The sequence below is a fragment of the Lepeophtheirus salmonis genome, chromosome 7 (genome assembly GCF_016086655.4).
Source record: "Lepeophtheirus salmonis chromosome 7, UVic_Lsal_1.4, whole genome shotgun sequence".
Lineage (NCBI taxonomy): Eukaryota > Metazoa > Arthropoda > Copepoda > Siphonostomatoida > Caligidae > Lepeophtheirus > Lepeophtheirus salmonis.
The window spans coordinates 24,898,357-24,922,242 of NC_052137.2; the positions used below are offsets into that span (position 1 = coordinate 24,898,357).

General features: G+C 32.1%; 3 protein-coding genes and 3 long non-coding RNA genes across 6 annotated transcripts; 4 read left to right on the forward strand and 2 right to left on the reverse strand.

Moving 5' to 3' along the window:
- Positions 1-771: 771 nt before the first annotated feature.
- Positions 772-2,308, reverse strand: LOC139905969 (uncharacterized). The gene is made up of 2 exons (XR_011781141.1): positions 1,093-2,308; positions 772-1,036 (listed from the first exon to the last, which is right to left on the reverse strand). It is a non-coding gene; the product is annotated as an uncharacterized lncRNA (long non-coding RNA).
- A 39-nt stretch (positions 2,309-2,347) lies between these two features.
- On the forward strand, positions 2,348-2,899 carry LOC139905971 (uncharacterized). Its single transcript, XR_011781143.1, has 2 exons — positions 2,348-2,463; positions 2,535-2,899. It is a non-coding gene; the product is annotated as an uncharacterized lncRNA (long non-coding RNA).
- A 2,315-nt stretch (positions 2,900-5,214) lies between these two features.
- Positions 5,215-9,222, reverse strand: LOC139905970 (uncharacterized). Its single transcript, XR_011781142.1, has 2 exons — positions 6,208-9,222; positions 5,215-5,998 (listed from the first exon to the last, which is right to left on the reverse strand). It is a non-coding gene; the product is annotated as an uncharacterized lncRNA (long non-coding RNA).
- Positions 9,223-10,622: 1,400 nt separating this feature from the next.
- Positions 10,623-12,999, forward strand: tank (EI24 domain-containing protein tank). Its single transcript, XM_040717279.2, has one exon. The coding sequence runs from the start codon at positions 11,817-11,819 to the stop codon at positions 12,900-12,902; it is 1,086 nt and encodes a 361-aa protein (XP_040573213.1). The 5' UTR covers positions 10,623-11,816; the 3' UTR covers positions 12,903-12,999.
- A 146-nt stretch (positions 13,000-13,145) lies between these two features.
- Positions 13,146-14,042, forward strand: LOC121122288 (probable phosphatase phospho2). Its single transcript, XM_040717280.1, has 2 exons — positions 13,146-13,383; positions 13,445-14,042. Exons 1-2 carry the CDS (start codon positions 13,177-13,179, stop codon positions 13,982-13,984), a joined length of 747 nt encoding a protein of 248 aa, XP_040573214.1. The 5' UTR covers positions 13,146-13,176; the 3' UTR covers positions 13,985-14,042.
- Positions 14,043-14,189: 147 nt separating this feature from the next.
- On the forward strand, positions 14,190-16,929 carry car (vacuolar protein sorting-associated protein 33A). The gene is made up of 3 exons (XM_040717276.2): positions 14,190-14,390; positions 14,539-14,861; positions 14,938-16,929. Exons 2-3 carry the CDS (start codon positions 14,576-14,578, stop codon positions 16,500-16,502), a joined length of 1,851 nt encoding a protein of 616 aa, XP_040573210.1. The 5' UTR covers positions 14,190-14,390; positions 14,539-14,575; the 3' UTR covers positions 16,503-16,929.
- The last annotated feature ends 6,957 nt before the right edge of the window (positions 16,930-23,886 follow it).

The following is a 23,886-nucleotide window of genomic DNA, read 5'->3' on the forward strand; positions in this document are numbered from 1 at the left end:
TTTTTGATCGATTAGGGACGAGAAAAGAACTATAGAAAATTATTTAATTCTGTCCATAACACAGAGAGTCAAAATTTACAAACAAAATCAAACCAAGAATATAATTTATCTTTGAGTGCAAAATCCAACACAGATCTATGTTTTTTACTTTGTCGTCAGGTTTCAGAAATATTTGAAATTATAGTAATTTGGAGCTATTATTGTTCAAACATTATTCATCATTAAGAGAATCCCCAAAATGAAATATGATGAATAAAACTGATGGAAAATGGGGTTTTATGATTATAAAAATGTTTTTATTGTTTTTGTATCTTACTCTGACCTCGAGATATTTACATGTTTAGGCTGAAAATTGAATATAAAAGGACATTCTTATTTACATACCTATAACTTATTCATCATTCATAGTGATCGATAAGGAATATCATAGCTTATATTTTAGAAAAATATTCCATGTTGTATTTAAAAAAATCTATTTAAAAATATGCATATCTGATGATTTTGGTTCGACTTTGTATTTTTAGAGTGATTCTATTTTTTATGGGGGTGTACAAGGAAATATGCAACATTCTCTTAATAATGTTTACCATAGCCAAGCAGTCCTTGACCATGATATAAGTTATAAAACATGCTTATTTATGCCCCGAAATGCAGTGCATTAGAAAAGGAGAGTCTGGTCATGATGCGTGCCATCTAAAGAAAAAAATATGAACTAATAACACTTAATAAGCTTATATAAATGAATAAAGTAAAACTTAATCAAATACTTAATTATTTAAAAGATTAAATATAATCATAGAAAATAATATACAAATAAACAGAGGATTTACAAATTAAGAAACAATTTGCCTCATTTTTAAAATTTGCTCCCATTACTTGCCACTAAGACATTTGAGGGACCTTCAATTTTTTCTCGTCCATCCATAATAGTCATTAATGTCTAAGTTCTCGAAAAGATCTCGGAAGGAAGAAAGGAAATCCATTGTCTCTTTATATTTTGACATTGTTCATTAGGAGGGAAACTTTGAACTTTTACCTTAAAATATAAAAAGACTGTAAACTAAATATATTTTACATTAAATTTAAAACTACCTTCAGCAAAGTAATTACGTCCTCTAAAGTACCGGGATTGAAGTCTAAAACTTCCAACTGTATTCTCAATGTCCTTAGACTTGTTAGAGGAAATCCTTGTCGAAGTAGCATCTCGTATCCTGTGGTACCACAAGCAATTCGTAGCTGCAATGCTTTTTTTATGGTGCAAGGAGACCAGGCGGTGATATTTTTTGTATTACTGTACAGATAAGTATACGATGAATTGCCTCATTCATATTTTTCAAAATTTCAAACTCATAGGGAAAAGGGTTCCCAATCTCATTTATTTATAGTGGATTGGGTTAAATGGGGCCTAACTGAATTCAGTTTTGATTCCTCCCTGATAAAAGAGGGTTCTTGTCTATTTTAAAGGTAAAGCAAAGCAGTATAAAGCTATTGGGTTCATTGCACGACGATGATTTGATTAAGAAGGTTAATAAAAGTTAAACCCATGACCAATATGGGACTGCTGTTTAGGAATTCTATTCACTAAATTCAGTAGAAGAAAGGCTAAAAATGGATCTAGTCACAAATTCTTAATTAAATATAAAGTTAATCAAATTAGATCGTAAATCAAAAGAAAACAATTCTCAATTAATATCCACAAATATATCTAATTCTAGCCCGATGCCGCAATAGAGAAAACAACATAGTTCATCCCAATGCCCATAAGGACCAACTAGTTATTCAAATGTTAGAATATAAACTTATGATGTTTTAATATAGACAATTAGGTAAAAGCAAAATATCAGTTACAACCTACAAAAACCATAACTTATTTAAGGGGGGTTAAAACCTGTCTAGGCGGATTGGTGTTCCGCTGCCCAAAGCTTAAATGAGTCACTCATAACCCTGACTACCATGATATAAATTTCCCTTTTAGACATTCCACATCTCTTAATTACATAGCTCTTCTATTTGCCCAGTAGGTTTCCATTCCAATTCATGACATTCTCTCCTACTTCGCCAATCACTACATTCTCCAAAGAGTGTTTTAGCTTAATAAATTCCAGTAAGTCATTTGACAAATAATTTTCATTTTTACACAATTGACCGAGACTAAATCAGTTGTATTCCCAACAATTGTTGGATCCAAGATGTGCACATTCCCTTTCTGTACTAATACAAAATCTGTTTTTAATGTCGTTTCCCCTATTTTGTATAGGGGAGAGTGAGCATACTTCTTACGGAGGAGACATATTACACTACCAATAACTTTAAAATGTAAAACTATTTAAGAACCCTGTTCTTATACAATTGAATGTCTTCCTTTGTTCATCGAAACAAGATAAACCCCCAGGTTGCATAATGTTCTACAGTTAGAGAGAATTTCGACAATAAAATTTTTGACATTAAAAGTAAACATTTTAGGTAAGTGTTTATTGATATATGTTTCTATTATAAAACATGAGATTTTAATCTTATTTAATTAAATATCATAGTTGCATGTTGTTCGATTAATTAACATGCTTGTAATATATGATTCGTTTCAATATGCAGTTCACATCATTTATTCTGATTCAAACACTATCGAGGAGACTTATTACACCTTATTTTTATTATTTATACCCGTACTACATACTTATATATATTATTTAATTATGTTTTTTTGTATAATTTCATGATATACTTTAATTATCAATCACAGTATATAGTAAAAAAAATATTTTTTTAAATTTATTATTAACTATGCTCTGTTTCTGTGAATGTTTTATTTGTTTATCTTATATATGTATGTAATTATAAGTATTTACTTTATCCTAACAAACTGTAATACAAATTAAAATAAATGCTTGTATATATTAAATTACAGTTTTTACATGTTTTTTCCCTATTGTAACATGTCTAATCCTACCCTGTACCATGTCTCCTCCTAGTGTATAAAGTATCCTACTTTTTTGTTGGTTTCAAAAACATCAATAAATGGCTATTAATTATTGCACTACATCAAAAATTCTCTGGAATTATTTGTCTTAGGTAACTACCTATGCCATGTTCCCCGGTCGTTGAATTATCTTTTAAATTGTGAAACTTATGACAGTTTAAAACAATATAGGATTTTTTGTAATATGTATCCTCACTCTCCCCTACATAGTCTTTAAAAACCTGCACTCCTGGACGGCCTAACTTCAAATCCAAGTAGTCAATTAAGTTATCATGCCTCTTTATGTGAAAGCCTTGTGGGATTGGGCATGTTTGTATGATATGGTCAAGATGTTTAACCCTATCACCACAGCTTTCGCATTTGTTTCTTTGGAATTACCTTATATCGATTAAATTTAGACTTGGTTGCCACGTTGCCTGCCATGATTTGTACAACTCTTTTGAACTCTGTATTGTTACTGTTTCAAGTGTTGTCTTGTAGAAAGTTGTGATTCCTCTTACCCTGAAGAGCATACTTAATACCTTTTTTTGTCTACCGAGTTAATTAGGTTGACTTTGACGAGTTCTTGGAATTTGGTGTTCTCATGTACCACAGTGGTATTATACTTTATCGAAATGTCCGCGAAAAATCCAGGCAGTTCACAGTAGAGGGCTCTAATATAAGTATTGTTACTCTTCACTAGTGAACGCATCCTATTATTGGAGGCAATGCTTGCAGTCGACAGGAGGTTCATTACTCCAAGTCCACTATCTTTAGCTTTTGATTCAAGGAAACTTATAGGCGCATCGTGGAACTGGCCTGTTATTTTACGGACATACTTTCTTATTACAATTTGAAACGTCTTACAGTCTCCCTTGATAATCTTAGATCTTTTCACTGCATAGAGGTACAGTGTTATTACATTGCTTTTAAGGATGTGTAAGCGTTGTTTATTTGAAATCATTGTATTATCGAGCCTTTTGAGCCGCATTCTTAGATCATTGATCATATCCACTCTTTGTTGCCCAAAGTTAGAGTAGCGTATACATAAATATTTGTAAAAATAAATTCTATCCATATTTTTGAGAGTACATCCGAACTAGTGAGCATATGGGAGGGGTCAACGTAAATTAGGCCTTTTTTATTCCCTTCTATGATAGACAACAGATCCAACTTATTACTATTCAATGATAAACCAACTTTAGCAGCTGTAATTTCAAAAGATTCTAAGTAGACCTGAAGGCTTTGAACCAGAGATCCCAATCTCATAAGGCGAATCAGTGTCCGAATCATTAAACACAGACTCTATCACTAAAGTGCCTGACATTGGGTTTCCCTGAAGTATTCCTCTGCGAAATATAGCATCTAACTGACTCAAGACTTGTGCTAGCATTTAGGTAGACCATTCTAATATAATTCACCAATGATAAATGGACATTGTGCTTTATGAGGGCCCTAATAATTGATTTATGAATCAACAACAGTCGAATGCTTTACGCATATCAAGCCACGCCAAAGAAAGTTTTTCGCCCTTATTCTTGCTATACGCAACAAGACCTTTCAGAAGCAAGTTACTGATAGAGCACCCGTCCATTTTTCGGAACCCCACCTGGTCTTCCGAGATCTTACTTGTCTGTAGTCTAGAATCAATGATCCTGTGTAATACACGTACAATTTGTGTTAAGATGGAGTTAGTTCTGAAGTCCGACGCACTCTTAGGATTCTCCATTTTTGGGATAAATTTAGTACGGGCCTTTAACAATATCTTGTCCTTCTTACCACTGGCCAATAATGAATTCAAGTGCTTCAGTAACTCCCTCTGGTGCATTCCTGGAATCTGCCCCCGTAACCCAAAGAGATATTTCCCTGCTCTACTCAGGGGAAGTTCTTTATTAAGTTCGTCCCAGTTCTATAGTCATTTTCAGATGAAATATCTCCAACTTGAGAAAAATTGTAGGTGGACACCGTGGCTTTATCTGTGCTAAACAGCGATTCATCATATAACTTTAAAGAATTAAGTGTTTTTCTTGGTTTTGCTTATTTAGAATAGGAAAATTTGTCTGCCTCCGTTTTCGATTTATTGAATGAAAAATATCTTCCTCTTTTAAGTGAGCAAAACATAAAATATGTGATCCTTTCGGGTCGTAGTTCTTCCGCATTATAATTCATAACCAGGGATATGCATCGAGTGAGTGTTTGTAAAAAGCGGGAGTGAGACATATGGTACTATTTGATTAAAGTTACGGTTTTGGAGGATATAATATCTCGTGATTCTACTATAGAAATGAGAATCTTCTATATTTCAAATTACACTATAACAGTTAATATAAAAAGTAGTCGAAATTTTCAAATTCTAGAATACTTGATTTACTTCATAAAAGTCATAAAAATAACTTTCATATTTCTATATCATAGATCTATTAACATTGAGATCTCCTAAATTTCTTCCCTTAAAGTCGCTAATATGATATGTTATACAATGAGTAATCAAAAACTAATGGCCTAACACTTAGAAATAAAATCCGTCTTCATCCTATCATAATTCAAATACACTAAAAATAATTAAACCTATCTTAAATAAATTCCACATCTACACGCTCGAATCCATCGGGCATACCCGAAGAAACGTTTGTTAGACAAACACCTTGCTCCCCATTTGAAGCTAAGACCATTCAGGCAGTTGTTCTTCGTTGTTCGTAAATTCAGATACAACTTGACTTACAACTGCGAGAATCAGGGCTTGTATTTTTAATGAGGCGAAAACTCTTCAGATATGTTCTCCAGTAGATAGGACCAAAGCCAGATAGAGGAAATGGAACGAAGATATTTCTAACTTGATCATCCATCTCAATGGAGCAGATGCGATTCCTTTCTTGCAAAGGAGATTAAAAGATTGCAACATTGAAAAGATCCATTCACGATGAGTAGGGAATTTCAATATTTCAAATATAATTATTATTTTCTTTATTTGAATTTGTACGAAGCACACGGTATTATATATAAATATTAATTATTACGAAGTATGACGTCTTTAACGTGACACTGAAATAGTAAATATTATAAAGATAATTCATTTAAGTATTATAACGTATGCTTATAATAGTAAGTTAAGTAAAAATGGGTAAATTAAAAAAAAATATAACTAAAAAACAATTATATTAGTTATCTATAACTAGAAGTCATAAGCAGGGAATCAGACAAATTTGAAATAACAAATGATACGACATAGAAGTTATTAATTATATTATTACCTATTGAAGATCTTCCACGTCGTAGTGAAGCATATGAAGCTAGGTCTCAGTTTCTACATAGGATCACTTTGCCATAGTGGACTACAGCGAGGAACGAAGAAGATTGTCACTCAAATCCATTAGGATAATTAAATATTAACTTATCAGTTATTCTGTGTTAACTCTTCAGCCTAGTCATCATCATTCTATCATTCAATCCAAGAACAATATATTCAATCCATATAAATTGTAATTACTGATAAGTTATTTGCATTGACTCATTTGTTAGGATGACTATAAGTTATGATAAGCATTCATCATCAAATAGAAGTTACTAGATGAAGACTCTTTGGAGAATGCGTGGAGTTCAATCTAACAAAAGATCGTGTTATTTCGTCACTCCCAGCATTAAAGAATTGTCCATTGTGATAAAGTGCAACATAATTACATATACTAGGGATCATGAATTTAAAAAAATCATAATGTGCATTGTTATGTAATGATTTAATTAAACTTTAGTATCTTAAAACGAATAGTTTATTGAAATAGAACTGATTAATCACAGTCAAACAGTTCCCATATGGACTCTTTGTGGATTTGACACAAGAAGAAAGCTTCGTTCCCAATAGTATTACAGTTGTGTTATAGAAGAACTCTTTTACCTCGAAAGAAATTTTCGCACCCAATTTCCGAGGAATTGCTTGACAAAGTTTGTCGACTTAAAACTTAGACTTAGAACACATGCACTCACATTTTGAAAGTTTATTGTTTTAAATTAAATAATGAGCCTAAAATATATATATATAATTTCCGTTTCTATTTTTTAACTAAGGCAATGAGCAGTTTTTCGCACGTTACTTGCTATTTTTCTTTTTATGCTACTTTTGTTTACAATATTAATATACTTAAGTCTAATAAATGTACGAGTGCGAATAAATTTTTTTACAACTTCATATTATTCCTTAAAATACTTTTCCACAATTATGCTGATGAGTCGATCCGTCACATATGGTTCGGTATCAAAAAAAATCCCATGAAACTTAATGAAATGCTTTTCTATTTTTTATAAAATTCCAAAAAAGATTCCGATGGTTGAAGCAGTCACCCTCTTGACAATGTTTTAAGCCATGGACTTGGAGGAACTTGGATGCCAGAGTGGAAATTTTTTTGATGTAACGATTGACCACATATCCAGCAACATAAATAAATTCTTCATCTTCACAGATTTTAGGAAGATGTAAATCATTAGATGGTGGTTGTTCTATTGTATTTTCATCATTATTTATATCTTCCTCAATCTCGCCTTTGATTTGATGATTTGAGAATAAATTGTATCATCAAAGTCTTTATAAAATTTTATGTTATCTTCTTAATCTACTTCACTCAAAATAAGACCTAAAAGTATACATTAGTGTATTGGTGATACTACAACTTGTAATTTATTGAAACATAAAAACAAGACATTGGTCTTTCTCAGATCTGACGGGAGCATTCTAAACCACTATATTTTTCTGAGCCACTTATTACGGGTATCCAAAATCGATCTTTGGCCTCTACGGCATTAAGATGGGAGTGGTTTCGTCCAATATATCTTATTCTTGGAAAAAGTTTTTAAGGCAATCTTGATTTAAACGAGATTTCAATATATATGGAAGGCCAATTTCATTATTGATACAATAATATCAAAGATTTTGAAGAAATACTTATGCCCTTATGGCAGGGCTTCAAAGCAGATGACTTAGGCAACACCACTTCACCATTTTTATTACTCTTAATTTGCTTCAATGTTCCTATTACATTTATCATGCATTGGAGAATATCCTTTTGTATATTCAAATTTACTGCATAGGCACATCCAAAGTCTTTTTTTGATATTGGTAGGGAGCTTCATCTCATCAAAGCACAAGACAGCTAAGTTTGCATTTGGAGTTTCGTTGGATTTGATTTGTTGAGCGATAATTTAAATAATACTTGATTGTATTCCAGGAGCTGTTTAAAAATTTTGGATCCACCGTTTGAGGGTTGTTCCACTAGGAACCGGAGGTAGACCATTGGATTGAATGTAACGGTAGGCTTTTGAGGAAAGATACTTCAGTATCAGTCCTTGTACAAAATCCTCCTCAGTCGATTTTGCAAAACCTCTTCCCACTGATAATGAGTTTACATTGAGATTTAGTAAATCTCTTTTCCAGTTCACCTTTCATCGCTTCCTTAAAATTAGATTTGGATTTTAATAATCTATGTATATTTTGATTGAAAGATTTTCACTTTTGTGTGTAAATCTGCATTCTGTTTCCTTAGTGACTCGAGTTCTAGAATGAGTTGATCTTTTCTGGTATTAGAAGCCCTACTAATTTGTATAATCCGGGTTACGCATGCTTGATTAGATGCGTTAATCTTTCCTAACACAAGTGTTTTCGTTGATTTTACGTTAGTTTGGGATGATTTGTCTAATGTCTCTAAATATATTTCATTAGAATCTTCTTCAAAATGGTATTACTTCATTTCGTTTTCCTTGGAGCTTGCTCAAATCTTCCCAGGTATGAGACCTCTGGAAGGGATAGCATCTTCTTTCAATTTTCTTTTTAAAAGTAGGCCTTAAGGGATCCTTTGGAAAATAATGATAAATTATGTTGTTAGGAGAATCACAAATGGCAACTGCACAACTGACAGTTTCATTGCGTGAATACATTATACTTTTTCGGAATGGCGAGTAGGAATTATTATCGAAATAATAATAATCAATAAGTAATAATATATATATTGTAAAATGTAAATAAGATATAATATCCAAGGATACCAAACTTCTCTCTCTTTGCCCACAACGTAGTCCCAGTTCTTAATTTTGGTCTTTTATAAATTTGTATCTGGTAACCTTTCTATTCTCTATGACGTCAAAATCTCCCTCTCATGTCCAGCAGTCGGTACGATACATCAAATTGAAAATTCTAGCAAGCCCGATTACATGATGGTTTAACTTTGTATATCGATTAACCCAAGGTTAATAAAAATTTCTATTTACCTTGGATTAACCTTGATAACTATAGAGATATAAATTATAGAGTGCTTACTCTCAAGAATGACGAGGACAATTTATTGAAGCGTTCTGCTTTTTATTCGTAGAGTTCAATGCCTGCTTGCATTCGATTCAATTGTACTCCAAGAACGGCGGCTTTTTCTAGATCCTCAGAGCACGACCTTGCTAGTAAATCGTTGAAAAAATGTAAACTCTTCCACAATAATGTGAAAATAAACTTTCTTTCCGTTAGTATTTTCATAACTTTATAAAACAATCATATTTTTTGGCATCCGTGTTAGTTGATTTAATATTCCATTATAAGTAACCATCTACTTTCAGATATCCTAATAATCCAGCGCTTCTAAAGCAATGGATAGTAAACTGGTGTCGCCAAGATTGGAAACCAGCCAAATAGTCAAGAATCTTTTCTAAGCACTTCAAAGTCTCTGACATCCTCAAGCACAAAGTTAAGTGCACGATTGTTGATGGAGTAGTGCTCTCAATTTTCATGCATTCCAATGCATTAAAAAAAATTATAAAGTCCCATGGACGAATCTTGGAGCGAAGAACCTATGAAGAAGGCAGTACTATAAAAAGGAATTCTAATGGCATGATTGAAAAAAGGTCAATTGTAAATATAGTTATTCATCATAACTATGATCTACCTTGTACTATGGAATCCTTGAGGGAGGTGACAAAAGAGACATTATGATTATTTCCGAAAAAAACACATTTAAAGGCTTTAAAAATGAAATTATTTGTCAAAGCAAACGAAGGCTTCAGAAGCGGATAACCAATGCTAAAGATTTATGTCGCCGTTTAAAAAAAAGGTTTCTGGATTAAGTGAAGAAGTTCTGTCTACTATAATATTTTTAGTTTCCAAAAGAGCTCCTTCATCGGAGGATCCATAATAAAAAAATGGGAATTACAACAAGAAAAAAATATCAATAATATATTGACGGGCTTAATTTTATTAGTATATAATATTTTTTAGAATAAATTATACTTCATTGATTAGATGTTTATTTATCCTAAATATGCCAAAGCATTTTTTTTAATCAAAATTAGTATATACTAGAACAAACGAGAATATAAGGAATTTATAAGAATTATCAATTATGAAAATGTTCTTCATTGTGTTGTTATAGGCTTCATGCGATTCAAGGCGAATTTAAATACCAATCGTAGATATTCCTTTTAGAGATGAGTCATGGTACTTCTTCTAAGAGTGAAAATTGAGGTTGATGAATTATTGTAACATTAATAATGAACTATTTCGGATTTTACATATTTTGTATTTATACTTGCCATTTTGATAAGAGAATAATTTGAAGTAAGGTGAGTACCCTCATTATCCATTAGGCCCCTAAAATAACGTTATTAAGTAAGACGAAACTACTATTAAATATATAATATTTGAATGTTTTGATCCTTATCTTGTTTGTATTTATCAGCTGTCTGTTCCCTCAATTTTTTCATCAAGTAAGCACTCTATAATTTTTATCTCTATGGTCATAATACATAACTCATAAGTCATAACTAAGGCTTATTTTGGTGTAAATCTTTTGGAAAACAAAAAAACGATATATCCTTGCCAGGAAAATGCTTATTTCGGCATGCAAAAAAAACAGGCATTTTTACATAAAAAAAATATTCTTATTAGTAAGCAATGACTTATATTCCTTTAAACTAGGGTTTAATAGATATGTTTACTGAATTAACAGACGTTTCAGCTGTAGAATGTCCAGAACATTGGTGGAGACTCTTATATTCTCAGGCACTGCCAAAATAGTGACGTCACGTGAAAACGCTCAATAGTAGAATTATGATGAATTATGTCGTCTATCATTGTTGCCAACATTTATTTATTTTTTTGAATTAAATTCACGAGGATTTAGAAACATTTTCACATCCCTAAATATGCATACTAAAATCCATTAAATATAATCAATCAAATATCATATTCTCTCAAAATAATCATTTTTCAATTTTTTCGTTCTAAAAAAATTAAGTAAATCTGTTAGAAAAGTTATTAAATCATAACATTTTACTATAGTCTATAATATTATTAAAGCATTGTTCCATAACTGGTTTATATGTACACGTGTACGCAAACATATTATACTACTCTTTGTTAAACTTATAATTGCTTCTAGATATAAATCCATGGATTAGAAGTGAAATCAGGATATTAATAGTACTTGCTCAAATGTACTCTTTATGAAATAACGCAGATAGAAACAAATAAAAATGATAGGAAGGAGCGTATAAAAATAATATAGGGATATACTGCATATATTTATGAATAATCTATCTAGCTTGGGTGGACGAATGGTAGAAGCTAGAAAGGCAAAATGTAAATAAGAAAATGAATTTGCTGTTGCCTGATTGTCAAAACTCAAAAGGGGCCGTAAGAAAAAAAAAAAAAAAAAAGAGAGAGAGAGAGAGAGAGCTAGGCAGAGAAAGAGAGTAAGATAAAGAAACAGAAAAAGAAAACTAAATAGTATTAAACGACTTTAATCTTTTGATATTAATTATAAAACGTATTCCTTAGATACGGCTGGATGATTTCTGGCCTCAACAACTCAAGTTCCGTCCTATTACCTCGAATATGAGTAGTATGCTCTCAGAATTATTGACTTTGGATAATGCGAAGGGCTTTGTCTATGCATTCGCCAAGGGATTTGCGGATAGCCTACGAGGTGCAGTGGACCTATTCCTTCTGGACTCTCGCTCTGTGAGAGAAAAAGAGCTCCAGCTCCTTCGTAAAGATATAACTCGTGATCTTTTACTTTCTCGAGAACCTCGAGGGGATGAACCCCTTGGACTTTTAGCTAAGAGACGCTCCATAGAACGTCGACAAAGAGACAGTGTCCTCAAAAGAAATGGAAATGAATCCTCTGTGAACTTGAAGCGTAGCTCAACTCCTCGGATCCTCGAGAGAACTCTCAAATGCTGCGCCTTAAATGGATGTGTTTTTTGGTTCAGCATCGTTTTATTCGAAAATGCCGTCCTCCCTGGTTTAAAAGTTGTACTTTTCACAGTGTTAGGAGATGTCAGTGGGGAACTCGGGGAAAAACTATGGTCCTTTACTCTTCCCATTGTCTCGACTACTTTTTCTGCGTTATGGGTTTTGCCCTTCTTTCTCCTCAGTAAAATTGTGAACGCAATCTGGTTTCAGGATATTGCAGACTCGGCTTTTAAATCATCCAAAGCGATTCCACAATGTATGCCATCCTTAACCCTCATGATTGCAGACACTATTTTCTCCATACTCATTGAATCCATTTTCCTTTTACAAGGAAAAATATGCAGTTACTTACCCATTACAATTCTTGGTCGTGCCATTAATTTGCTTCATTTGTCTCTACTTCATTCATTATACTGCTTCGAATACAAGTGGTTCAATCAAGGACTTGAGCTTCATAAAAGACTCTATTTCATCGAGGCGAATTGGCCATATTTTCTAGGATTTGGATTACCTCTTGCAATGCTAACAAGTATGCCAGAAAACTGGGTTATTTCTGGATGCGTTTTCTCAATGCTTTTCCCACTTTTCATTGTGTCTGGGAATCAGGCACAAGTAGTAATGGGTTCATGTAGTGTACCTCTACATTTGTTTTCACCCACTATTTTTCTATCTAATGCCTTATTCGCCAAACTATTTGAAAGGCGGCGGACTATCAAGTCTTCCTAAGGTCAATTATTACAATTATTGTCTTATACATCACTATGGCTCTATGTACACGTGTTGCTATTGTCCAAAAATATATTCATTCTTTAACTTAAAACTATATTTCATTCGTATTTTTTACTCTATAGGCATTTAGCTATCAAATCTCTCTATCTTTTCTTTATGATCCGTTACAGAAATTGACAGCATATTTTATTTTTTCTCGTTAAATTTTGTAATACGAATAAATATTATATAATTGTTAGTAAATATTGACTAGGCAGTTTCTAAATTTATAATGGTTTTTTATAGTATGAATAAACAGGGGAAAATACCTTTAGTTGCGTTTGACTTTGACCACACTATAGTGAATCAAAATACGGATATAGAAGTACAAACAGTTGCTCCTGGTGGGAATATCCCTTCTGACGTTCGAGCGAACTGGGATGCAAGTATGTGGACGGAATACATGAGAAATGTGTTTCAACACCTTCATTCTCGATCAGTAATACATTTACTCCATTATTATTCGCTCTTGGAATCTAATTCATATTAATTTACCATAGGTGACAAGTAACAACATTTTGGACCGTATGAATGAACTCACTTTAACGCCTGGATTCGAAGTACTTCTCTCAAGGCTGTATAATGAAGTAGGAGCGGAGCTTATAATTATATCAGACTCAAACTCCGTTTTTATAAACCATATATTGGAAGTTCATAACCTCAAGAAATACTTTTCGGCCATATACACCAATCCTGCCTTTTGGTCAGATGATGGTGTACTTCATATCGAAGCCTACCATCATCAGACACATTGCGATATGAGCACAGTAAACATGTGCAAAGGCGACATTCTTAAAGGTCACATCAACGGCTCAAAAAATGAATATTCTTTTATTTCTTACGTTGGAGATGGGGGAAATGATTTTTGCCCCATGTTCAGATTAACAACAAATGATCTTGCTTTTGTCAGAAAGGATTATACACTTGTGAAGTTTATGGAAAAACAAAAGAGGATCCATCAACGGGAAATAAAAGCAGCTATCTTTTATTGGATTAACGGTTATGAAATATTATCCAGGATTTTGCGCAAACTTGATTAAAATCAATTGAGACTTAATCTTCAGGAACTAAATACATGAAATATATTACACAATCTAATGATGATCTCAATTAATTACTCATAAAATAGCAATAGATTCATCTACAAATTATATATTTTAGATACAAGGTAAATTGCTTTATTTTTGCAAGTTCGCAATGACTATAATATTTTCCATAATTATAAAAATGTTATCATATGGGTGTCTCTTGTTAACTGGAAATTTTGAAGCTGATTGATGATGTATTTATTTCTCTATGGATATATAACCGTATACTATATATTTGGCTACTAAAAATGACAGTTCACATCGTATTATTTACTAGTGTTACGTATATATATTTGATTGGCATTTTTTATATTTTAACATAATTTTGAGTGAAACTGATCTAACTACCTAGGTCGTCGTACGTAATTATTATTATTTAATAGTCAATCACATAGTAGTAGTTCACATTTTATTCGTTAGATGTCGTTGTATTATTAGTGTTGTAATTCCGCCCCTTCCATTCACTCTGATATCTAATTTATCTAATAATATACATTATTTATTAGTGCACTATTAGGAACTAAGACTATTATTTATGCCGGTATGTCATCAATCCCTTCATCTGCGGGGTCATCTGCGAGAAGTCACTTCTCCTGCATTCGTGATTTGTCGAAAAAGGAACTTTCGGAATGCTTGGACAAATATGCTGGAAGTAAAGTAATCGTATGGGACGAAGCTCTCATTGGGCCTTTGGGGCTCATAGCCGAATATCAATTCCTCAGAGACAGACATGTTAAGAAGATGATTCCTCTTAAATTGGGCCCTTTGAAATTAGAAGAGAATGCGGAGAACATTGTGTTTATTACGAGACCTTTAGTGCCTTTAATGGGTGAGATTCTAATATTCTATTCTTTTTAATTAAATATAATATTATGCTTAAATAATATCTCACTTGTATATTCCAGATATTGTCGCAGATAATGTAAAAAATTCAGAAGACAGTCGCAAGGCCTTTCACATTCTATTTCTTCCGAGGAAGTCTCTTCTATGTGAAATGCGCCTCAAAGATAAAGGTGTGTTTGGTTCATTCACTTTTTTGGATCAGCTCTCTGCCTCCTGGTTCCCCTTGGAGACGGATGTGATTTCCATGGAAGATAGCTCTATTTTTAGTGAATACTATCTGAATGGGGATCCTACATCCCTACATTCCGTAGCCAAAGCACTCATGGCTCTTCAATCCATTGTTGGAATTATACCTAAGGTTTATGGCAAAGGAAAGGCCGCTAAACAAGTTTATGACTATATGACTCGACTAAGGAAAGAGGCTGCAGATGAAGAATCCAATTTATTACCTTCTGATTCTTCTATTGATACTCTAGTTATAATTGATAGACAAATTGATTCATTATCTCCTCTTGCAACACAACTAACATATGAAGGATTAATTGATGAAATCTATAGTATAAAACATGCCTCTGTCAAAATCCCTGCGGATCGATTTGAACCGAATGAAAAAGATAAGGTCTTGTCTGTTTCTGAAAAAGAAATGAAACAATGTTTCTTAAATTCTAATGAAGAACTATTCGCTGAAATTAGGGATAAGAATTTCAATGCAGTCGGTCATGTCATTAACAAGAAGGCTAAATGGATGGCCGCCCAATTCAATGAACGCCATGAAGCTAAATCCATAAAGGAAATCAAATCATTTGTAGAAAAGCTACCTCAAATGCAAGCGATCAAAACTTCGTTAATGAATCATACATCCATTGCAGAGTCTATTAGGGATTGGACTAATAGAACAGAGTTTTTAGATGCATTACAAATTGAGCAAGAGCTTATGAACTATCAAAATGTTGATAAACTTCACGAATCTATTGAAGATCTGATATGCGCCAATGCAGATATTCTTAGAGTGCTTCGATTAATATGCATTCAGTCTTTTATTACTTCTGGTCTCAAGCCTAAGATATTAGAGTCATATAGAAAACTAATCTTACAAAACTATGGTTATCAACATTTGCTCTCCTTGCTTAATTTGGAAAAAGCCGGATTGCTATATCCAATGGTAAATGGAAGCAATAAAAGTAATTATGTCGTTCTTCGAAAAAAACTTAATCTGACTCTAGATGATGTTAATGAACAAGATCCTAAAGACATTGCATATGTTTATAGTGTGTATGCACCTATTTCTATCAGACTAGTTCAGCATTTATCATTCTCTCCTGGAGGATGGAGGTCAATAAGAGATGTCCTTGATATATTACCGGGTCCTACTTTAGAAGAAAAACAAAATTCAATGGGCAAATCAAAGCCTAAGTTGATCACTACTAATAATGTCGATTCAAATAATTCAACCACTCTAGTTGTTTTCGTTGGCGGTGTTACGTTTGCTGAGATCTCGGCTTTGAGATATTTAGCTCAGAAAGAAGAATCATCCACAGACTATTTAATTGCCACAACTTCTATTATAAATGGAAATAATTTCCTTGAGAGTATGATGTCCAACATCAAAGAAGGGGCACCCTTTTAGAGTGTTTTATGTTATTGTTATTTCTATTTAAATTATTTAATTTTTTTATGCAAAATACTAAAACTGTCTTATTTATTGTAAATTGAGTTTATCCTAATGAACGGACGTTTGTCTGAGGATTTTTTTAAAAATATTTTATTTCCCGGATAAAGTCATTTTTTCTTTAACTTTTTTTTACATTTAATAAGTGCGAAAATAATAGACTTGCATAACAAAATTCAGATCCATCCATATTTAGTAGTGCGTGCAATATATATGAGCCAACTAGGAGTAAATTGAGTTCTGAGCACAGAAAAGAACCAACTTTTTAAATAATTTTAATTTCAAATTATTTACAACTAATTATTATCATAATTATGATAGATATATTTATGTCTTTTTTTGTCAAGGTCAAATTAATAGAAAGTTAAACATTAAAAAAAGTAAATCACTTTGTAATTTCTTTAAATGTAATATTAATAAGGAATCTTTCATAAAGATGGTATTGGAATCGGAGGAAATTTTGTTATTGGTACATCTCTACTTGTAAGGTGTTTAAATATGCATTCGTTCAAAACCAACATTAGGTTGCTACCTTATTTGAAAATCATTTTCTGAATTGAAATAGAGTATTTTATGATTAGAAGTACATTTTATAGTAAGGCTACAATAATATAATTTAATATTTTCATACTAGAAACTGTTTATTTTAGAATAAGGTTACACTTTTGAATCATTTCATCTTTTGAGGTTCAATATGTTATGTTAAATTTCTTTTGACAATCTGATATAATTAGTACTGGAATTATGATTTAACACAACCTTAATTAGTGAAAGAGTTTGAAAATTGTTTTTAAAAAGATTTAAGGAAAGTTCGCCGTCTTTTATAGAAAATAAATGATAAGGTTTTAAAAAACCTTTTTTCGATCATTTTACTATTATTTGATTTGAATATCCAAATCCCGATACACTAACGCTGATCTGAGGGGATTGTTTAGCGTGTATTAGGACAACACTTGTAAAAAAGTTGCAATTTTTTTTTCTTACAACCGTGAAATATGATGATTCAATTACTTCAAAGACTGTCTTGAAGCTTATTATAAAGTCATAGGGTTGACCTTCTACGCTAAAAAATATGTAGCATATACTTTATGGTAGCCAAAATGTCTAACAAAAATTAATGACTGTATCAAATATATGCACTTTGGTTGGGATTATGGTCTCTCTCCCCTAGAAGACTTTGAAATTCGGGGAAAAAATTTAAATAGAATTTGCCAAATGTTGATTAAAAAATATTAATCATACTGCTCTATCTAAGATCAGTTTATAACTGTGTTTCTAATACTCATTGCCAATGGCGCACACAAAATGTTCTCAAATACTTCCATTATTTATTTTTAAAGTTTCATTTATTTGATAGAAATATATATCTACTATCTACATATAATTTTATGAAACGTGTATACCATTTGTGGATACAATAAAGTAAAGTAGCTTTAAATATTGCTTTTCTTTTACAAGTTTACATTTTGAAAAGGATAGATCCTCCATCAAAATTTGAAATACCTTGAGATAATTTTCTAATCCACTATTCTTAATACTGAGAGCCTTGTCCTGATATTATGCCTGCGATACTTTGAAGAAATAATTCCACAAATCCAGATGATGTTTAAAAATATATAAATAAATAGTACAAATCTGATCTTACAACACTTTTTGTAAATATCTGAGTGTAAAGTCACATGATATAGTTATTTGCTACTATAAATACTCAATTAATAAATTTAATTGAGGACACGTTTAATTTTAAATAAAATGTGATCGAAATTATTGGTATGAACATTTTGTTATATTATTATTTTTCGGGCGTCAAGTCAAGTCAAGTCCTCTACCCTAATTTGACGCCCTTACGCCTTTGCTAAATTCTGTGAGAGTTAGTTAATCCGTAATTTATTGTTCGGAAATGTTCAATCTTCTATCTCAGGCTAGAGATACCTCTGGTGACTTAAAATTTGAATAATTACTCTATATTTATTTATACCTAAATTTACTCTATAATCTTTTTTTAACAATCTGATTAAACAGCCTATATATTTTGATTTATTCTTTAATAATAGAAAAGCTAACATTTCAAAGCGTCATCCTGTACATAAGACGGTCGTTTGAAAAGTCCGAAAGATGGCACTACTGACGCGTATCTAAGTTATTATGTTTGGTTAGTAGTGCTGGGAATTGTGACTCTTTTGACAGAATCACTTGAATCAGTTCAATAAAAAGATTCGTTCACTGAATCAGTTCTAAGATACCCCCCATCCAATAAAAATAATATTCTACTATTTTTCGGAATGATTCAAACTGATATTTAAAATTTTTTGTATTGAATCAATATAGCAAAATTTTGAAAGGTTAAATTGTAAACAATTCGATATCATTAATTAGTACATTACGGTATTCATTCGGATCGAACTGCATTAAATCCAAATTAGTATTAAGTAATACAAGCTGGCTGACTTTAGTTAGACTTAAACAATTTATCCGTTCAGCGATTTATTTGTCCCATCTTGCTAAAGACAATTTCCCATTGGACAGATGCAGCAATAATGCATAGTCTTTTTGTTATTAATTCATCAAGTCTAGGATAAATAAACCGTCAACTTTGCTACCAGAGTAGAGGGTCTGAAGTGCTTGATAATAAAGACTATACTGCAAAAGTACGAACTTCTAAAATTGTATGTGAAGAGGCATTAAATGTTCTAAAGTCTAGCTTTAACTAATTCGAAATTGGACGTCCTTACTGAACATGAATTTGAATGGAGGAAACAGGCTTGGGAGGTTTTAAATCCCTCTTCCTAATGTTATTCTATATAATAAATCTAAAAAAATAAATAAATAATATTTTGTTCGTGGGCTCGGGTAATTCGCCTCTCCTTCCTCCAAGATTGTTCCAAAACTGCCTACTCCAATAGCTATGCATTTTTCGAAGCATAGAGATTAGGGATGCTATTGAATAGAAATAGTGCAGGCTATGGAGCAGTAGCTATCATCAAGCTTACAGGATCGGCAACCCTGTATACTAAAACACACCTCGACCCACAGCAGGTTAAATTCTTTCACAGACTCTTCTCTGAGTATCAAGGATCTCTTGTAATATCCAATAATATAGTCCGATCACTAGATAACTTGATGCAAAAGTTTACATCTCAGTTCAACATTCCTAATATCCTAAAACTTCCATATCGCACGAATAATGATATAAGATCTTTAACTTGTACTCTAATTAACCCATTATTAATGTACGCGCTCATTTTAGAAAATAAATTATTATTAGTTAAGATCACCTGCACAACCCGTGAGTATTTTTGGATATTACAAGATATCACTTGATGCTCAAGGAAGTGGCGTCGGGGGAATTTAACCTGCTTTGGACACTTGAACAACCCGTGGGCGGGTATATTATAGCATTTTAGAAGAGGTTCTTGATGCTTAGAAACGCAACGGCGGTGGAGTTTAAAATGCCTTGGGTCTCAGCACTTCACCTTCACAACCCGTGAGCCGGGGTGTATTTTTGGATATTACAATAGGTCCTTGATGCTCAAGGAAGCGGCAGTGGGGGGAATTTATCTAGCTTTGGGGCCCAGCACTTCCCCTGAACAACCTGTGGGCCGGGGTTTATTATAGCATATTAGAAGAGGTCCTTGATGCTTAGAAATGTGACGCCGGTGGAGTTTAAACTACCTTGCGGCACAGTACTTCCCTTGCACAGCCTGTGGGAAGGGGTGTATTTTTGGATATTACAAGATAAAGATGTCCTTTATGTAAATCAGTTCTTTTGGTCTATCAGTTCTTATTTTGTTAGACACTTCAGTTCGACAGTTTGTGACTTTGCAGTCGTTTGTGTGCGCAAAATAAGAGTCGACTCAAAGTATCAAGCTTATGAACTACTTGATTATATTCATATTTGATAATAACTTAACAAAAAAGTCAAAATGACTATATAAACATTTGATTCAGGTTGAGTGATATATTCTATGTATGGGAAACTGACGCTATAAACAAACGATTCACTCATGCAACAGAATTGCTTCCAGTACGTTCACTAAAAGATTCGTTCAAAAGAACTATTCGTTGGCAAACGACACAGCACTACTTGGAAGAACACACACCAACTTTCAGACAGATTAAATTTAATTTTTTGAGAATAGCTATAGATTTTTGAAATTTTATTCAAAAAATGTAATTTTTGGTGAATAGTTGTGGTGATTAATTTATTTCTAATATTTGAATTTTTTTTTTCCGAAAAAAGTTCCAAAAACCAACCCATCCCCTCCCTTCAAAAAAAAAAACCCACCCAGATTTGAGACAATTTTTATCAAATCTCTCCACACTCTTTGCAATTATTTTAAAGGATATAGTTTAAAGTTTGGAGATTGGGAACAGTTTCGATAGTCCCTTTTTCTCAAACATCAATAAAGCAACAAACAGTAATAAAATGTGCAGAATAATTGTATAATATACAACAATTTTTTATTAGACAAAAATTAATATTTTTGTGTCAACCTGTCTCTAAGATATTGGCTCAAAAATATTTAAAGAAGTATAATTAGTTTATTTGGAGATCATTATTTTTGTAATAATGAAGGTAGTTTTTCATTGTTTTCCCTGTATCTGATATCATTTGAATTATTGATTATTTTCCTACGAGTTGATACATATTTTTATCAAAATTCAAAAAAACTTACTCAGTGAGGATAAATTTGAGATATTATAATGCCTAGCTCAGTTGCAAAAAGCGCTACTAATTTCTTCGCTTTATTTGTCACTAGGCATTATCCGGAGTAACTGGGCGTCGACGAACAGATAATTTCTTCTTTAATAATATAGAGTTTAACTCCCCAAAAAACACTCCTCCATTGTCAACTCAACTTGAAATGAGCACTGAAGCTTCGAACAATAATCCATCGAAACTTGAAAATTAACTGAACTATAAGTTTACTTCATAAATTTCAAACGTTCTCTGTAGTCTATACAATCACAATTCCGGAACACCTCTAAATTATTATCTTGGGCAGAGCCACTACCTATGCTAGTTTATTACTTAGCCATGCAAATAGTCAATGTCAACGGAGTAAAGAGTAACGTTCCAGTGAGAGATTGCTTGTATTGTTGTTCCTCGGTTACGAGTACATAAATTATGATCCGAAACTTATGAATGTATATATTAGCAATCGATGGATTGTGTTCCAGTTCATTAGTTGTTCATCCTGTTAAATATCTTATATTCCAAATATATTTTTGTATACCTTGCGCAATTATTTACTACATACAACTAATAAGTTATAAGTTATATTAGTAATTATTTATCAGTAATAATTACTTATAGCTATAAATTGAATCTATATTTTTAGTCTCTAGACTCAAATAATTCAGTAGTTATAATATAATAAAATTGGTTGTTGGAGTCACTGTCGGAGTTGGCGACATTCAAAATACTGGAATTGGAGTCGGGCATTTTATGTAGCGACTCTACATCCCTTGTTTCTAAGATAATTGGATTATAACATTCTTGCTCAATGAAATTTCTGGAAGACCATCGGAACATTTGGCCAAAAAATGATATTTAATATATACGATCATATTTTTTAATCCAATTTAAAATAATATTATGATAAATAAGTAGTACTTATTGGCTATATATCATATGAGGTAAATTAAGGGGTTTTCCTCTTCAGAAACAACTGAATGTTTAACTTTTGAAATTGAATTTTTGAATAGCTATAGATTTTTGAATTTTTTTTTCCAGAACATCCCGCCCCCCCCCTCCCTGTCAGAATTTAGGCCTCTCTCAATAACCAAGGATAATGAAATTAATGCACTGTATTACTTATTCTATAATAAAATAACACACGTGTATTTGGTATATCGATGAGTTCTATGTTTTGAATGAATAATATAATAATTTAGAACAGAAATACCTTCACTTCCTTTTTGGAGGGAAAAACAGTTGAATATAATCAGAGTTGCCAAAACATTATTATAAGGCCATACATATATGCTAAAGACTCCAACACCCCCCAAATATAATCATGTAAGCACGAAAATGACTAACGTTGCATATTCTCCCTCACCAAAAAAAAGACACATTTTAAATCCCGAAACTTTTTCATGTTGATAGGGTTTATAATATGCAATGTTCTTATAAATAAATTATGTGTACACGTATAATAGATTCGGTAATATAAGGATTATCTTCCATAACCTATTCTTTTTTTTTCGGCATAAGGTATTGAATTACCTTTTTTTTTTTAAAGTTGACAAATAATAATTATAATTTTTATACAACCATTTTTGCTCAAAGATCCCACCATACTTGATGGTAGTCCAGTGAATATCGATAGTTCAATAGGCCAAATAAGATATATTTATGAGACATGTATTCAGATTATTGCACATATCATACAAAAATATTATTTTTTTTAATTATAATACGAATACATTATATTGTTACTTAGTTATATGATTTATTCTAATATATAACGAAATAATTTAAAAAAGGGGAAATCCCTCCCAATGAGGTCACGATGGATTGATTTAAATTCCTTTAAGGACAGACAAATAGGACTGAATAAGTCCAAAATAAGGACCCACACAACAACAGCTATTCACAGAAAAATGGTACTTTGCGGGATTTTTTTTTCAAAATTCAATTTTGTGGGAAAAAAATAGCAAAATTCAATTATTTGGAAAAATAATTCAAAATTAAATTTCAAGTATTAAATTAAACCTATTCATAAAAAATTAAAAAAATTCAAACATCAAATTAAGCCTCGGATGACCATTTTTAAATAAAAAAATAAGAAATAAATAACCTCTATTTCCACAAAAAAATTCATCCTGATCCAAAAAAAAAAATTCGACTAAAAAGAAGATAATCCCTAATTTTTTAGCTCCACACCCTGTGGACGCACCTGATTCTAAAGTGAGCTTAGTACGCCACAAACAACATTGTCGACTTCAGGTACTCCGTGAATAAAATGTCGAAGAAGATGAGCCGCAGGTTCATCTCACGTGTGTGCACGGCCGTCTTTGCAGTCAATGTGTACAAGTTTACCAATAATGTTTCTGTACGTTTATTGAATGTCTTTTTTAATATCTAGAATGTCCGAGTTTATTCAGATTAAAATAAAGTACATAGAGCATGCAAGGTGTTGCAAGACTTGTTCAACACCCTGTAGTTATCAGTGCTTTGCGGATTTAATTAATTTTAGTACAGGTTCTACTTTTATTCATTTTAATTATATTGGACTTGATATTTATACTCAACTTTATTGCATCTCCGAAAAGAAAGAGAAAGATACCCAAAATTAATTGGTAACTAATAAATTCTGGTTCCATTCTTTCCACCTAT